General features: G+C 40.9%; 1 protein-coding gene across 2 annotated transcripts in view; it reads right to left on the bottom strand.

Moving 5' to 3' along the window:
* NPTN (neuroplastin) overlaps positions 1–17,613 on the bottom strand; it is a 77,598-nt gene that overhangs the window by 18,537 nt on the left and 41,448 nt on the right. For both annotated transcript variants that reach the window (XM_070430660.1, XM_070430651.1), the window contains exons 2-4: positions 12,452–12,799; positions 7,483–7,654; positions 3,651–3,745 (exon numbers count right to left, since the gene is read on the bottom strand). In XM_070430660.1, coding sequence (XP_070286761.1) covers positions 3,651–3,745; positions 7,483–7,654; positions 12,452–12,799 — 615 coding nt within the window. The remainder of the gene's footprint in view (positions 1–3,650; positions 3,746–7,482; positions 7,655–12,451; positions 12,800–17,613) is intronic.

The raw sequence follows: 17,613 nt of genomic DNA, 5'->3' as shown, positions 1-17,613 counted from the left end.
AGAAAGTGTCAACTTACACAACAGAGATATGTTCAGCTGAAGCTGATGATAAGTAAAGTTAAACATAACTGTAACAGAGCTGAGAAAGGTACGTGGCCTCTTACATGGACTGCTTATTTGGTGTTCACTTTTCAAAGTAAATTCTTAACTTCACAACTAATATTCAAAGGAACTCCATCCTTAAAGGTGTTTTCAATGAGTGGGTTATGTCTAAGTAAATATAATGATACTGTATAAACGATTTCTTTGCTTCCTTTTTGCAAAATATAAAATTCCAGATATACCTCATCGTCGCTGTAGGCAAGTTAGAGACTTGGCTGAAGGCAGAGGGAGTGTTAAAATTTACTGCTAACCAAAGGCTAAGCCCAACAAGCAATATGAGACTTATCAAGATGGAAGCAAGAAGGATGTCAGCTTTTGGCTCAATAAGGCTTCTCTACAGAGTAGGTTCATCATTGGTTATGAAAACTAGAGCAGTCTGGGACTTGTGCTGCCTCCTACAGATGAGGCTTTTCCCTTTTCTGCAGATGAAATCACTGACTAGGAAGCACTGAAGTGATTCTAACCTTGGATATACACTATAACCACCTGGAGTGCTCTTAATAAGCCTGATGCTCAGGCCATAGTTAAACACATCAAATCAAGTGTGAGAACCACTGCTTTAACACTGGTCTTGGCACCAGTATTTGAGATCAGTGTCTGAGATCAGGGGGGAATGTTCAATAAGACAGAGAGATGTGTGAGCAGGATTATGGAGGCCCTACGGTAAGATTCTCAAAGCTAAGAAGCTAAAAATCACAACCACTAGGAAAAGAAGCTTAGAAATCATTTCCTCCAATAACCCAACGATTTCCTCATCTGTATCCATAAAAGGAAATCACAGACCATAGGAGACTTACCGAACCTTAAAGACCCTCTATCTCAACCTACTTCATCATACACTGGGAAGCCGAGGAAGAAGAGTGACTGATCAGGGTCACTAAGTTTAATGGCAGGGCCAGGATTAGAGCCCATTTCTTCTTACTCAGTCTGAGTCCTTTAAATTGTTATGTGCTGAACATGGCCACATGGTTTAATGTTTAGGGGAACAGGCTCTGGCACTAGAGCACCTAGGTGAGGACCCTGGCTCCACTGCTTAACTCTGTCACTCTGTACAAGTCATTTAATTCCTTTCAGCCTCAATTTCTCACCTGGAAAGTGGAGATAATAACAGCATTTACCTGAGTTGTGAAGATTAAAGCCAGATGGGGAAGAAAAGGGCTGTGTGCAGAACAGGTGCTAAAGAAATATATATGTATAGTCTGAATTATAAATGAAGATTTTCAGAGACTCCTGTCAGCAGAGGTCACTTACGTTCCCTGAATCCCCTGGAATTTCTGTTCTCAAGTACAGATGCCTCTTACCTCTCTATTACTCAGCAGATTTTTCAAATCATTATAGTTATAAAAAGAAAACTGTCTCTTACTCCACCTTATAGGCACTGAAGAAATAAAATGAGTTTATATCAAAATGCTTTGGGAATAACACACCACCCCTCTTACCCCACTCTAAATGCAAGGCAGTTTTCTACCCCACCACACTCAGGAGCTAGCCTAGAATATGATCCGGGGCTTGAGGCAAACCTTTAAAAACTTACACAGAAAAAGCCAAATGTCCAGTCTTTACCATACTAAACTATCCATTACCTGACTGACGTTAAGTGTTTCACTGTTTTCTGTCCAGGTATTCGATAAGAGAGGGAAGAGAGAAAGACTAGAATTCTTTATGAATTTTCTTAAGAGACTAACATATCTGTCCAAGCTAGTCACAAAATATGTTTTAGGATTCTATAGAAAGAATTTTCTTTAGGTCTACTTCTTTAAAACCAGGATTATCACCACCTGCCCAATCCTCCTCACAGGGCTATTGTACAGTAAAAATGCAACAGTGCACAGTCTGCACCTTCACTATGGCAAGATACCGTCTAAGCTGTCCCTTCCTCTGGAAACACTCTTGCCTGTAGCCTCCTCTTCCCTGACCTCCAGATCACTTCATATCTGCTCAACAGAATGAGAGGAAAGGTGCCTCTGGGCCACCGAATCCCACCTCGAGCAGCCAAACCAATGGAAAAACAACCTTTGTTTCCACTCCTAAAAGTGCTGCTTAGAAATCATTAACATCAAATCGCTAAGATTACAGTTCATCAGGACTTGTAATTGTATGTAATTATCCTTTAGACTTGGAGAGGACTATTAACTAGACACACCACTTTCCTTCTCTCACTCAACCTGTTCCCTCTGCACTTGGACTTTGTTCCAAAGGCTCAGCCTGGAATGTTGCAGGTCCTCAGGTCTTACAGAGGAGTCTCCCCACAGAGCTCAGCTCACCCAAGTGGGGAAAGGCCCTTGGCTGGCTGAGAAAATGCTTTCTCATACCTTCATCCTCATGTTGAACAAATGTGGCATTCTTTAAAAACAAAGGTAAACCCAGATCTCTCCAAGAAAAGCCACTGAATTAATCAAATCCAGGTTCTCTGGCCTGTGTAGACTGAAACCATGCAACTGTGACTCAACCCCTTCAGGCATTTAGAATTCAACCTGGCAGCCAGAAAAGGTACTGGCTGTCCATGTACTCACAAGTCAGGGCTGTGTCACCAAGGCATTACTTTCATTTAATAACAACATATAATAGAAACTGTAAATGTGTCTAAGCCTTTCTTGAATCTGAATTTTTAGTCTTCTAAATATTTAAGGAACACCTGAATACCTACATATAGTAGGCCCTTCCTATTTCCTAAATGTATCCCTCTAGCTTCTAAAGACCATACCCTATGGATTTAAAGAACAAGATGTCTTCCTAAGTAAAATTTAAATTAAAAAAACAACAACAACAACCCTCATCTCTTCAGTCTGACTTCAAACAGTAACCACGCCTCCCTATGGTCATTTCATAAAATGGAAAAACAAAGGACTGGGAGTCAAAACCTAAGGTTCTATGCTAGCTTGACCACCAACTCACTGTATGGCACAGAGCAGTGGTTTCTTTTCTGGATCTCAGTTGCTTCTATGAAATAACACAGGAAAGCTGGGATTAATGATGTACTTAAGTAGTTCCAACTCATACAATTTTATTGGTCTTTCTTGGATCTTTGAGCTGCAGCCTCATCTTTAAGATGCCATGCACCCAGAGTTAATAGGAAAATTATAATGAATTATCCATAAATAGTTAATGTTTACCCAGAACACTGTACTTTGACAAATTCTGCTGGCCCATTGGAGAGACCTATATAATAATACTCAGAAGGCACTGCTCTAAGAGCTTTACATAAGGCTGAACCACACAGCTGTCAACATTCAAGCATTTTTAAAATACAAAAAACAGTAATTTCATATGATTCAACCTACTATGTAAACTTATTTAATCCACCTAACAAACCCATGAGGCAGGTTTTACAAACAAATGTACATAAATTAATAATTTATCACAGTCCCACAGCTAGTAGATGATGGGGTATGGATTTAAACCTGGGTAGCTGAGCTCCTAAGTCCTAATAACGTTATATTGCCTCCCATAATGGAAACAAGAAAAGCTTGAAGTCTGGGGGTCCAGACCAAAATAGTATTTCAGAAGAAGAGTGAGAGGCTCACACCACAGCCTCTGTTGGGTTGTACCTTTCACTTCAATGGTGGCATTTGCTTTAGGAGCACTGTGAAAGTGATATACACAGTGGTATTCGCCTGAATCTTCAGCTCTCGGCTTACTGATCCTGCAGAGATAGGAAGAAAAATCAAGTAAGGAAGCTGGGAATAGTCAAAATATACAAAAAGAGAATCTAGGGGGGCAACCAGGGACTCTGCTTTCCAAATTGTGCCCCTGAATGCAACTTACATCCTCCTACCTAAAAGGAAAAACCTCCCTCTGGGTTACTCCTTACTGGGTGCCAGAAATACAAAGATGAAATGACACATGTTCCCAAACCTTAAGGTGTTCCAGTCTAATGGCGCAAATAAACCACAAAACAATCAAAATAAAAGGCTGTACAAAGCATTATAATCTATATTCAGATACAGGCGATGGACTTCTTGCTCACCTCGTAGTTCCAGTCAAATAAATAAGAACAGGAAAAAATGCAAACTTGTTTCTGTGCTTCCCTAGAGACCTTGTTTTAGTAGTCCTGTACTTCCTACCCTGTATTTTAGCAGCATGCCTTTCAGTAAGTCTACTCACTAACAGGACCCAGAGATAGTAACAAAATAAACAAAAACAAACAAACAAAAAATCTGCCATCAAAGCATCTGCCAGAGATGTAGCTAAACTTTTAAGGATTTTAGCTGCAGCTAAAACTCCAGGGCCCTGCATGATCTGGCACCTTGCCCACCTCCCTAGCCTCATCTCAGCCACTTTCCAGCCCTGCTGGTCTCTTTTGTTTTTTTAATGTGCCAAACTTGTTCCTATCTCAAAACTTTGACATTCTTTATATAGCATGCTCTTCCCATCACTCATAGCCACCTAAGCTCCTTTTCCATTATCTTGGCCCACCTCTCACCCTCAACCTAAGTGACATCCCCCCTTCCTGACATCCTCTCTCTCAAACTACACTGAACTTATCACAATGCATAATTATAGAAAGTGGGGCAAAAGCAGGTTTAGAGTTGTTTGCATGGAAAATAATATAATCCTATATAATAAAGAGCTAATATGCTAATTAGACCAAACAGCCAGATGACCTTCCAGATGAAGCCAGGGCTGAGAGGGCCTGTGAGGGTCGGCCAAGGCTGCGAGGGCCGAGCCCCTTGCACAAATTTCGTGCACAGGGCCTCTAGTAATTTATAAATAATAATATAGAATAAATTCTGTGTTTTGTATATTCACAAGTGTAAACCTACTTCTGCCCCACCCTGTATATTTATGTGATTGATCATTGTCCATTTTCCCAACAAACTAAGTTCTATGTGGCTAGGCACTGTTTAGTTGATGCATAATTCTATATCCAGCACATAGCATGGTACATGGATATAGTAAAGGAATGAACAAATGAATGACTGAACACAAACTCAAATGAATGAACAGCTGTGCACAGATCCAAACCAAATATAGCAGAGTGAAAAAAAAACAAAAAAAAACCCCAAAAAACAAATTAAGCAGAGTGACAGAAAGGACTGTAGGAAGTATGTATAATGGCCAGAACAGCACTTCCTTGAATTCCACGGGATCATCTGAAATAAGCTTTCTTGCCACTGTGGACCAGCTTCACACCAGCTCAGTCCAGTCTGGCCTATACATCACCCCCCTAAACATGTACAGAAATGCTGGTGTGTAATTACAGAAAGCAGAGAAACAACAGCCTTCAGGCCAGAAAATAAACATTCTATAGCTCCTGCTTTTTTGCTCAGTGGCTAAAATATGATACTTGTGATGGTCACATCTCTACTGCACTAGTAAATTTCAGAAAAACTCCTCACCTCAACCACTGACTAGCCCAATGCATTTATCCTCTTATTGTTGATTCCAAAAACAAGAGTTAAGAGACCATGGATGAGGAAAGACACTGCCCATCCCCCGACTATCTCAGCATATCTATGGTAACATAATAGTCTCAGAGGAGCAGTCAAGAGCCTTCCCAATTTGACACAGGTGCCTCTTCTTAAATCAATATTCTCCCAATCGGAAAACAGACAGGAGTAACCTGCTTGGAGCAAATGTCCCAGAACTTGGAGGAGGAGCAGAAGTTCCATCTCCAGGGCTTAGACTATTCTAAATTCCTTGAGAAGATTTGGGAAGATAAGGTCACGCCTATGACTAGCTACTGAGAAGCAAATGAGGCAAATGGAAAATGTCCACTAGTGACTAAGTCAGCGGTTCTCAACCTGTGGGTCGCGACCCCTTTGGGGGTCGAACGACCCTTTCACAGGGGTCGCCTAAGACCATCCTGCATATCAGATATTTACATTACGATTCATAACAGTAGCAACATTACAGTTATGAAGTAGCAACAAAAATAATTTTATGGTTGGGGGTCACCACAACATGAGGATTTGTATTAAAAGGTCGAGCCATTAGGAAGGTTGAGAACCACTGGACTAAGCAGAAGCAAGATCTGAGACTGGCTCCAGAGCTGACTTATTGGGTGGCCCAAGGGACTCATCAGTTGTTATTCCACAAAATGTGGGAGAACACAGATTCCAAAAAAAACGCCGACAATGCAGAACACTTCTGGAGAGCTTTAAATACGCTGAGAAAAAAAAAGAGAAAATGCATTTATAAAGTCAAGCTCAAACTTTATGAAGTTACAATGTAAAGCTTTTTGGGTGACATAGCACAAGACCCAAGAGAAACATGACTGGATGTTTGGTATTGTAAAAATCAAAAATAAAATTTGTAAAACTAATGGACAGACCAAGAAATAATGCCTTTTATTCCACCCAACACCTCTATTTGATTAACCTTTTCCAAACTGTAAGGATATATAACAGAGGCTATATTTCCAAGTTTATATCAGAAGAAACTACAGTGGAGATAGATTAACTTGCCACTTACCGATATGGTACAGTAGAAAAAAACAATGACATATATTTCAGAAAGAAGACCTGAAACCTAGCCTTGATTCTGAAACTTATTAAATATAGTATTTGGCCTTGAAAGCAAGCAACAGTTATTGAATCTTAGTTTCATTACCCCCAAAAAGGAGGAGGATCCATGATTAATGTGGATCAACTAAATAAGGGGTATGAAAAGATCTCAATTCTGCAAAATACTGCAGAATGGCCTTGCTACTACTGGATACACAGGTTCTCCTGTTCTCACTGCAGTGTACTCTTTCTTTGCACTGTATCATGCTGCCAGCAGGATTAGTTGATCCTTTTCCAGATTAGCTTTTAACCAGGAACAAACTATTCTGAAAGGTGAGGTGCCATGTGTTACTAGATATTCCAAAAAAGCACCAAATCTTTGGGTGCCAGATAACATCAATTAGCAAATATCTCCCTTTCATCAAAGGATTATTTCCAAGCTACCATCCTTATTCCAGATCACTAAACAGCCCTGTATCCACTGGTCCTGATCAGGTTATGGTTATGTTAAACACTCCTAAAAGGTAATTCACTAGGAAATCATCTACCCAGTGGAAAGATCACTTAGGGTGGCCTTACTCTAAGAGTCCTAAAGCAGATTTCAATTTGATTCCTCAAACTACAGGATTAAGTCAAGAGACCTGCATTCTAATAGTGACTTTCCTATTGACTAACATTGTGACCCTGAGTAAAACCACTCCCTATGCCTTCAATCTGTTATCATAATGACAGGATCATCTATGGCTCATTAGAATCATTTGAAAATCTCTTAGAGATTGCTGAGCCTCACCTCAGTTATATTGGATTAGACTCTCCAGAGGAGGACCATATATATCTCATGTCTCTCTCACATAGCATAATTACAGATTATGAGTATCAAGTAAGCTCAGCCACACTCCTTCCCATCTTCTCAGAAGCCGCTAGCCCCTCTCACCTGTATTCCATGTTGCTGGCATTCTTACGAGTGGCAGTCAGTTCCACCCCATTCTTTGTCCAGTAGCTGTATGTAAGGATGTGAGAGCTGGAGGTGAGGTTACACTGCAGGGTGACAGGGAGAGCAGGGCTGTCTCGAATAATGACTTCTCCACTGGTGACAATATCTGGCTCTGTAATAAGAGTGCACAATGATAGGGAGCCATAGCCTTCCATTTTCTGCGACCCTGGCCTGAAAGTTGGACGGGGTAGGATGGGGAGACTAGAAAAAGAGGGAGGGTAGACAGGACCACATAAGGAATTTCACTTTACCAACTTTGGAGGAAGTCAAAAAAGGAAAAACAATGATTATAAGCAAATGACCACTAGCGCAGACAACAGCCTGAAGACCAGTTGGCCTAGATGTGAAAAGAATGGGAGTATTACGGGTGCTTGTACTGGCAACAACCCATTTACACTTTTGAATACCACCATTTTATGACATAAGAACCACCAATTAATTCCCCTTCAAATAGAAACCCAGTCTCCACCTTACAATTCTAAAGATAAAGACAGTATCATTTATATAACTAATAAACTCCCTATGGAGTCACTAGGACCTTGAACAGAATAGCAATAACTAGGTAATACATATACGGGTTGTCTTACATGTAAATCTGATAAGACCATGGCAAACCAGCCATGGTCATTAATTATGGGGCGGGGGGAGGCAGTGTAGATCCTAAAAGCATTTTCCAAATTTTGCTGAGGGAAAATTCTTAAGGAACCATTAGTTCTCTCCAGCCCATATTTATTTATTCCTAAAACAAAATTATTTTCAGAACTGTACTTTTAAAACACATCCCATTCTGAGATAATATAATTGTAACTAGAATACAGTATATGTTGGTATTATGGGCTCCTGGAATTTTAGAAGAAAGGCCCTTAGAGTTCACTGAATCCCACTCTTTAAGAGCTAGAAAGGTAAAATGACTGTGCAAGGCCATTATTACTGTTAGTGGCAAAGCCCGGCCTATTAAAACACATCTGGCTCAATTCTCTATCCCTGCCCCCCAACCCAAAACACCCTACATACCTTCCACCCAAAGCAAGTTATATACTTTATCCTCTGGTTCTATCCTGGGCTAAAATAACCAGGGATCACTAGTTTTAACAGCTACAAAAATAACCTAAGTCAAATGTTATAGGACAATGACCAGAAAATTTTTAAGGCACACTATATCATTCCTGGAAGGTTCATCCTTAAAGCACTTGGAATTCCATCAGTGTATTAAAGTCAAGATGATGATGTTATTTATCTTTACTCTTTTCCCAGGCTTAGTTCTTTTTCTATTTTTGGTCAATCATTTTCAGGGTAAGTCTAAATTAGCCATCTTTTCCCATTCCACAATTAGGTATTTGCTTTTTTATTTTTTTCCCAATTCTTTTTCAGAAATCCTTGACTGACTTTCCATATCCCTGTACCTGACTACATCCTGTCTACAACTTTGTAGCAGCTCCCTGACACCACTTTATGCAATGTAATGCTGAGGTTAACTCTAGAGGACAGAACTCTCTCCCTCCACTGGAACTAAGCTGTGCTCATTATGTGGGGAGAGGAAGGGAATAAAGAGGTCATGGGACACTTGAACATTGTAATGCCCAAGGACCACCTTATAATGTAACATTTCTGACTGTATAGGTCAGGTCGTCAAAAAAAATGTGATAAATAAAGCAAATCCTTAAGTTTGCTCAATTAAATTGGTTCTCAATATTTTCCAACTCTGGCAAAAAGATAGTGGTTATCTTCCAGTCAGCACTGGTCCTTATTGGTAACATCAAACAGGGTCTCTATGTACAGATAATGGAGGCATAGCAGCCACTAACACAGAAGCAGATGCATGTAAACATGTTAGCGCAGTGGTGTCCCATGGTTTCCAAAACACACCGACAGTAGCCAAATCCCTGGGTCTTAAGTCGAGCAGAACGGTTACAAACCCTGCAATGGAAGGCGCACACACATCATCAACAAAAAGCATCATAACTCCAAGAAAAATCAAAACCAAGCAAAAACAAAAGAGAGATAACCAATACTCCACAGAAATTTAAAAAATATAAAGGTAACATTAAAACTCAAAACACACTTTTAGGTTTTTGCCTAATTTTTATTATCCAATATCATTTTCAGTCCCATTTGGGGCTCTCCTTCTGGTTCTTCCTCTCAGACTACACTGAGAAAGGGCAAACTCTGAGAATGAGGCCAAGAGCTTCCAGATGTTTAAATACAAGGAAGCCAAAGTAAATGCTACTCTTACCTATGGTGATGCAAATGACCATTACAGCTCAGGGTTATTAAGAAGTTGATAAAAGCAACCTGGTAGACTTTCTGCCAAGAATTCTTAGAAGACAAAGGAAAGCACTTTTCCCCTAAGTGTTAAAGATCCAGGAGAGAATCAGCTGGGAGCAAGTGAATAATGTAAATAGTTTAAATATGATTCTGCACATTAGAAAGGTAGTGAGGTGGGGTAACCTGTCTCCCATGACTGCTGTATATGGAAACCAGTGCTAGACCATCCTCTCTGGGCACAAAGCCACATCTGCATTCTGTACCAGGATGGAGGTGGGGCTTTTATTTCTGTGACCAAGCAATGCCTACAAAAAGTCCAAGAGAAATGAACATTTATAACAAATTTTTTTACCTGCCACAAATTCCTATTTAGAAGCAGTAAGAGATCCTTACCTTAGCCATCATTCATATGTAGAACATGCAGTGGCCAGAGAGATATCCCAAAAACTGGGCACATTTCTCTTCCAGCCTTACATTACTCAAGGAGCTTTAGGGGAAAGTACTACCAGGAGGTCATTCTTAGGCAGAAGACTTCAAGCTTCCACAGGAGGCAAATGTCCTTGGGGATCATAAAACAATCTGATTAGAGTGGAATCCGGGTGCTTTAAAAAAATAGAAAAGGAGGAGGAGGAGAAGCACCAGCAGCAGTCTGGCTCTCTAAAAACAGTTAACTAGAGTTAAATGACTGATAGGGAAGTCTGAGGAAATACCAAACTAGCCAGGGTTTCATTCAACCTCACGCAGACACCCCTAAACTTAGGAAGCTTATTTGCAAGTAAACTGGGGGAATGCTATGTACTCTTGAGACTGGCAGTCCTCTTCTTCTATCCCCAAGGCATAACCTTTTAACTGAGAGTCTATTAGAGTCAGGCTCCTGGCAATATAAATAGCAAATGCCAGTCCATGCCTATAAACTTCTGCAGATCTTTGTGGCCATTTGGGTAATTCTACTGTTTTAAGGAAAGGAGCAAGGGGGCAGGAGAAGGAGGCGTGCAAGGGAAAAAATGTTAAATAAAAAATATTATTGGGTTAATGTTCCCCATTTTCACATAGACAAGGTTTTCTTTTCCCCTTTCCAGAAGCAGTTTCTCTGATTCAACAGTGCCAACTGCAGTTGCCTCTCCTCTCTCTCCTCAAGGCCTCCTTTCTTCATAGGCATCTTCTTAATTACTATAAAGGATGACTAACTTGCTATTTTATTTTTACTCTCTCTAAATCAATCAGTTCTTTAAGCCAGAACTGGTTATAGGTCTCTTACTACTGAATCCTTGAAGAGAAGGTGAAAAAAACACAGAGGATCTTTTCATTAAATAGAAAATGTTCTCTCAATTATAATCAGGTCAGATGTAGAGCCAGAAGTCTTCCTGGTTGAGAGTACTGGCTCTGTAGTAGCTTCTCCCTTCCTCTCCTTCCCACCATACAAGTAGCAAGACACTTTTCAGAAACAGAGATGGCCCCAAAAGCTCCTGTGTCTAATGTCTTACTTGTACTTGCTACAACAGATGCAGGGGATGATTATGAGGCAGCAGCTCAGCTTACCCTCATCACTCAGAGGAACAGGGTTGGATTCTAGTTTCCTTTTCTTTTTCAAGACACAATTAAAGGCTAGTGTGATTGATTGTCTTCCAAACTATTTCTGGGTAGCCAGCCTCTGAGATGAGGAGCACAGTGCCAACAATCAGTCATCAAAGTCAACATGTTTGTGAATAGGGATCAGATGCATCTGTGATTTCAAAACAGCGTGATGGGGTTTTAATTAAATACCTTGCAGCTTAGAGTCACCTGACTCCATAGCAAGACATATGGAGGAAATCTTAGGCTGCTGCTTTTAAGAGAACAGGGGACTGGATGGGCAGGACCAGTGAGGAGCATACTGCTATAGTGGAAGGCTGTTATCAAAGAAGTGCATGCCACTGTTTTAGAAAAGAAAAAGAACTGGAACTACGGAAATATCCAAACTTACATGCCATCCAACAACCAAAACATACCACCAACACCGCACCAATAGCGACATTCCCATCACAGAACAGAATGACACCAAGTCACAGTGAGGGAAAAGGCTGGGCAGACATAAATTGAAAACTATAGAGGTGAAGGCAGCTATCCAGAGAGCTTCAAACAAATGAATAGAAGAAATAAAAAGTAGTTAGATTGTAGAGAGAAACAAAAATAGAAAGACACCAGAGAATAAATCAGCAAAAGGATAGCAGGAAACCTACTATAAAATTAAAGGGGAAGAAAAGAAACAATTCAACACTATGCTGGTTTGACTGCCTGGTTTTGTGAGTTTTATGTGGGGTTTTTTTGTTTGTTTTTCAGTCTCCCCAGTACTCCCTCCTCCCCACCTCTTCCCAATGCAGATGATTTTGGACAGTCACAATTTCCCCAAGTTCTTTGTTCCTGAGGAGAAAGACACAGAGAAGGGGTGGGGAATACGGGAGGTAGAAAGGACAGTAAAGGGGAAAAAAGGTTGCCACAGATGTTTTCATACACTACAATTAGTAGGATTATGGGTCTGAAAAAAACGAAGACAAGGGGTGGGGTGAGTGATCATACTGGGGAAGAGGGAAAGGAAGCAGAAGGGAAGGATCATTGGGCCACCTCTAATGACTACAGTACTACTACTGTAGGGTGCTGAACTCACTCTGAAGGACGCTTATGGTGGCCTGGGCTCGAATCCATGTTATGGAGGGGTTTTGCCTCAAGTCATTCCTCTTGGGGTCGTTGCTGGCCCTGCACTCGTAAGTCCCAGAGTCCTCCAAGGTGAGCCGGGTTATTCTCAGCACACTCACGCCGTTTGACCCGTAGGCGGTGTTTACGGTGACACGGCGCTTCCGTGCACCGTCCCACAGCTGTCTGAAAGACTCTGCTCGGTTGACTTCTGCGTACCACCACTGGATCTCTGGCGTGGGGCTCCCGACCACATCACAGTACAGCTCAAAGGCGTCCCCAGTGAGCTTAGTTTCTGACATGGGCGACTTGACAAACCCAGCTAGAGGGAGGGGGAGCAGGAATGCAGTGACAGGCCAATCAGAAAAAAAAAGAATCAACAGGTGTTAATAGTAATTTAAAGAAAAGAAAAAAGCAAATGAGTTGCAAAGAACACAAAAGGATTAATTTTTAAACTCTAAAGAAACAGTTAACAGCATTTCATACAAGCTTTTAGAAGAAGAACCACCCTGGGAAGTTTAAGAAGCAAAGGCAGGCTAATTACAAGCTGGGGCAGCCCAGGTGCTGGCCAGGCAAAAGCAAGCCCACTGGAAAGCATTTTAGCAATGGGCCCAGCTGGTAAAAATGGGAAAGCCTCAGGTGTCAGGAAGGAGTCTTTCCTTAGAGCACAAACCATAATCTGTTTAAACTCAGACAAGTGATGAAAGATAACCAGAAGTTGCAGTAGGTGTATTCGCGAAGTTCAGGATCTCTCTTTTGGATGAACACATTGTTAAAAATACAATGTCTTTTGTGGGCCTCGACAAGAAGTTATTAACTAACCTATGAACACCTCTTGGGAGTCAGGAAATTTCAACTGAAAGGGTAACAAATTTCTCTCTCATACAAGATTCTATCCTGAATTCAGATTAGATTTTCCCCACATCATATTCTTCCCTGGGCCTATGGCAAACAAACAACCTAGTTATCTGTGATTAGGCAGCCTCTACTTGACTGAAGACCCTCAGGCATAGGAGAACAAGACCATCTTCAGAGTGAGAATTACTATGGGGGGTCAGCTCAGGAGTGGAACCAATAATAACAGCAACCCAACTCATTGCCAATGAATGCAGGGATGGACTATGCCCTCCATAATCCCATAAGTCCATACAACTAGAAAATTATCCTGAAAAGTTAGTCTTAAAAATACCCATGGTACTTGGCAGGCTCTCTCTACATAGTTTAGTTGCCTGGCTCAAAGGGGCCAGCTCAAAAAGAATGAAAGATGTATAATGATGAATTAAATTAAACTCTATGGTGAAGGCTAAGCCTCAACAATGTTGCCAGGCACTGCCCAGAAACTAAAGTTGATGCCTACTTTCACTTGTCCAAAATTTGCTTGAGGTTACACTTTCATAAGACAAGGTGGCAATGGCAGAGAGAATTTTTAAAAACCCAAGTTTATTTGAAGAACTTGGAGTGGGGTCCACAGAAAACCAAATCACAGTGCAAGCATACTCTCAGCTACTTACTCCACCAAGGGTTCATTCAGCTAAAACCTAACAGTTTACAAAGTGCTTCCACACATATCACATCTCATTTCATTCACATAATTTCACAAAGTTCATGGGGCAGGTGCAGAGAAAGGTTCATGACTTGCCCAAGATCACTTAAGGCAGCAAATCGTGACTAAAGCTGGGATCAGAACACAGGTCTTCATCTCTTCATCTACAGTTCTTTCCAATAAACCTTAACTGCCTATAAACAAGCCACGTAGGGGATTCCTTGGCAGTTTCAAATATCATGAAAACATCTATTTCTCCTTCTAGCAGTAAAGGAGGGGAAAAACCCTCTCTATATAATACAGGCATATCTCAGAGATACTGTGGGTTGGTTCCAGACCACTGCAATAAAGCTAATCATAATCTTCTTGCTGGTGCAGGGAGCATGTCTTGCCTTCAATTTGTAAAACAAACAAACAAAAAAAACATACCCACAACATCTGTGAAAAACAATAAAATGAGGTATGCCTATACTGTGAGATCACAGTTAGAAAGGGAAAGTTATTAGCAACCATCTACTTTATTATCCATCCAAAATTAGCTCCCATTCAGGAGAACCAGCTAGCAACAGCAGGAGGAAGCAGGCAGCTCAGAGCCTGACTCACTGTCCTGCCTTTCATTACCAAGGGTTTTCAAACAAATATGTGCCCTCAACATGAGCACACTGCCTAAAGTTGGAAGGCCAGCAGAAGCATCTGTTCGATCTTTGAGTCCAAAGTCATCTAATGTTTTAGGAAAGCCTACATTTTAAAAAAACAACCTCCCGCCCCTTTCCTACCATCATCTCCACCCACTATAATACATAACTGGGCTCAGATCTCAAACAGGTTTGACAAAGTTCTAACATCAGTGCATTCTGTTCAACAATGAGAAAGAAGGAAATTGAATGGTGGCCACTGGCTTTGGAGGAAGGAGGGATTTAGAAGCTGGGGGTGGAGGAGGAGGATAGGCAGAGTATAAAAGTTGGAGACAGTAAAATCAGGAAAAGCATAATGTAAAATTGCAAAGCTGGGGATGGGCAATGGGAGGCGAAGATGACAGATGGGGCTGGCAGCCAGAGAAGGAAGGAGCTCTCTGGCAGGAAAAACTGGATGTGTAGATATGTAGCAGAGGGTGAGAAGAAAAAGGAAACACAGAAGAGCAAGTTTAGTCCAATTCCAAGAAAACTGCTTTCACTTATGCCCTAAGGGAGCAAAAAACCTAGCCTCACTCCACAGAGGAGGGACCATCAATGTTTTCTACAGCTGAAATTTTCATTTACCTCTAGGGCAATCATTGAACAGGTCATAAGACAAACTTCTCTCCCTCTCTCAGCTAACTACTGCCAAACCAGGCCTTTAAATCTAGCCTGCTTTTACTTTTTTTTAAAAACAGCTGATCCCCCTTCAAGCCCCTCTCTACTACTAATTCCCTGTGGGCGGCTCATGCTGTTCTCTCCTTTATGCCTCATAATAAAGAGGAAATGACAGCCAAGGACACAAGACCATTTCTCTCTCTCTTTCTTTCGCGCGCTCTCTCTCTCTCATCATGTACCTCAAAAAGAAGATTTAGTAAGACAAACTGATACTGTGGTTATAGGCACAGTATTTCAAGTCTGTCTAAATAACTCTTAACTGCTAAGAGGCAGTATACACAAGTTACTTATACAGTCTGCCTACCCTTACTGTTCATGTAAGAAATGAAATTCCTTACACCAGAGGCAGCTCATAAGTCAATATATGCACTCATTCCATGTGTACCCAACCAAGGGTAAGGCAGGTCTGAGGCTCTGGGAGTGGACGGAAATGGGGTAACCTCATTCTCTGCAGCAGGAAGGAGGTATATAGGTCTGATCTCATGGATTAGTCTTAACTATATTTAGAGATGTCAGTATTTACAAAGAATTTTCCAAATTCAAATCTTTTCCTTTCACATCTGCCTCTATCAGACAGACATAACAAGGGCTTGGAAATTAAGATTGTCCCCATCACTAGCTTCTAAACCAGGACCCATCCTTCATTCTGAAATTATACCATGCAAATAGCTAAAGGAATCTACTTGGCATATTTAAGCCAGCCTTCTGCTTTGGAGAAATGGGAAAATCTAGTTCAAAAGAGGCCCTGTTCCTAATTTTATGTTTTTAGGCAAGTGACCTAATCTCTCTGAGCTTCTTGCTAATCTGTAGAACAGAGCCAATAACAGTAGCAATGTCATAGAGTTATTGTGAGAATTATACTAAATAACACAGCATAAAAAAGTGCCTGGTACATGGTAAGTACTCAATGTTAGCATTATTATTCGTCTCTACAGAAATAATGCTTAACAAGTGATGTGCAGTAGCCTTCAGGACTGCTCCACAACAGGCTGGGAAGTTTGGATTATCCAAACTTCTTTAAGAAACAAAAAAATTAACCTGAGAATCAGAATGGAAATATTAATTGCAGAAGGCAATGAAAAAGAAAAGAATTCTTCATTCCTTTTTATCCTTAGAGCAATCTAGAATGGGGAGAGTGATAACAGCAGTATGGAGTCAAAGAATTAATGAATGTTATTAGAGTTATACGCCATTAAATCTGAGAGATTATGAACAAGATGGAAAGTCCATGAGTAATGGAAATAAAAAGAGGCAGTACAAGATTCTCCTTAAAAAATAAAAAAGGAAAGAATAAACCTACCAATTACAAAGCAAGCTGCTTAGCAATGATATAGGAGAAGATGCTGAATACTAGGCAGGTCAAACTGTAAATTTACAAAATGTAAGGTAAAATAGTAGTTATAGGATTCTGGATAATGTCAGATTAGTTTAATTTCAGTCTAAGAAATAATGTCAGTTTTTGAGTCACATCTCCACAATTTAAATTCTCTTTATTTTGAGGAGTTTCTTCAAATAGGAATGATGCTACCTTCTTACAGGGTATAGCTGTGAAAGTCATATAATATATGTGCAAGAGTTCTGTAAACTGTAAAGCTCTATGCAAATGTTAAATTACTTTAGCACAAGTAAGGAGGATAAGCATTTGATATGGCTGATCATCCACAAGGATTTTCATTCAGTCCTGTTGTCAATTCCTATTGCCAGGCTTAAAAAAGATGGAAGGGGAGGGGAGGGGAGGGGAGGGGAGGGGAGGGGAGGGGAGGGGAGGGGAGGGGAGGGGAGGGGAGGGGAGGGAGGAAGGAAGGAAGGAAGGAAGGAAGGAAGGAAGGAAGGAAGGGATAGATATATGCTGTAGCCCTGGCCAGTGTGGCTCAATTGGTTGGAGTGTCATCTTTTACCAAAAGGTAGCGGGTTCAATCCCTGCTCAGGGCACATACCCAGGTTCGGATTTGATCCCTGGTCAGGGAGTGTGCAGAAGGCAACCAATTGATGTTTCTCTCTCACATTGCTGTTTCTGGTTCTTCTCTCTCTCTCTCTTCCTCTCTAAAATTAATTTTAAAAAAAATTTTTTTAAGTTGTAAGAATGACAAAAAGCCATGGGCTTCTCTCATCCCAGAAAATACACACAAACAAAATTTTACATATAATACAGGGGTGTCCCAGACCCCCAGGTTACACACCCTGAGTCTCAAATGTACTGCTTGCTATTGGATAAGTGGATAAGGGTCTCTATTAAGCTGA

The sequence above is a fragment of the Myotis yumanensis genome, unplaced genomic scaffold, assembly GCF_028538775.1.
Source record: "Myotis yumanensis isolate MYYU_CA2020_CCGP unplaced genomic scaffold, mMyoYum1.0.hap1 SCAF_1, whole genome shotgun sequence".
NCBI lineage: Eukaryota > Metazoa > Chordata > Mammalia > Chiroptera > Vespertilionidae > Myotis > Myotis yumanensis.
Note: the sequence above shows the minus strand (reverse complement) of the source record. Positions and strands in the feature narration are given on the sequence as shown.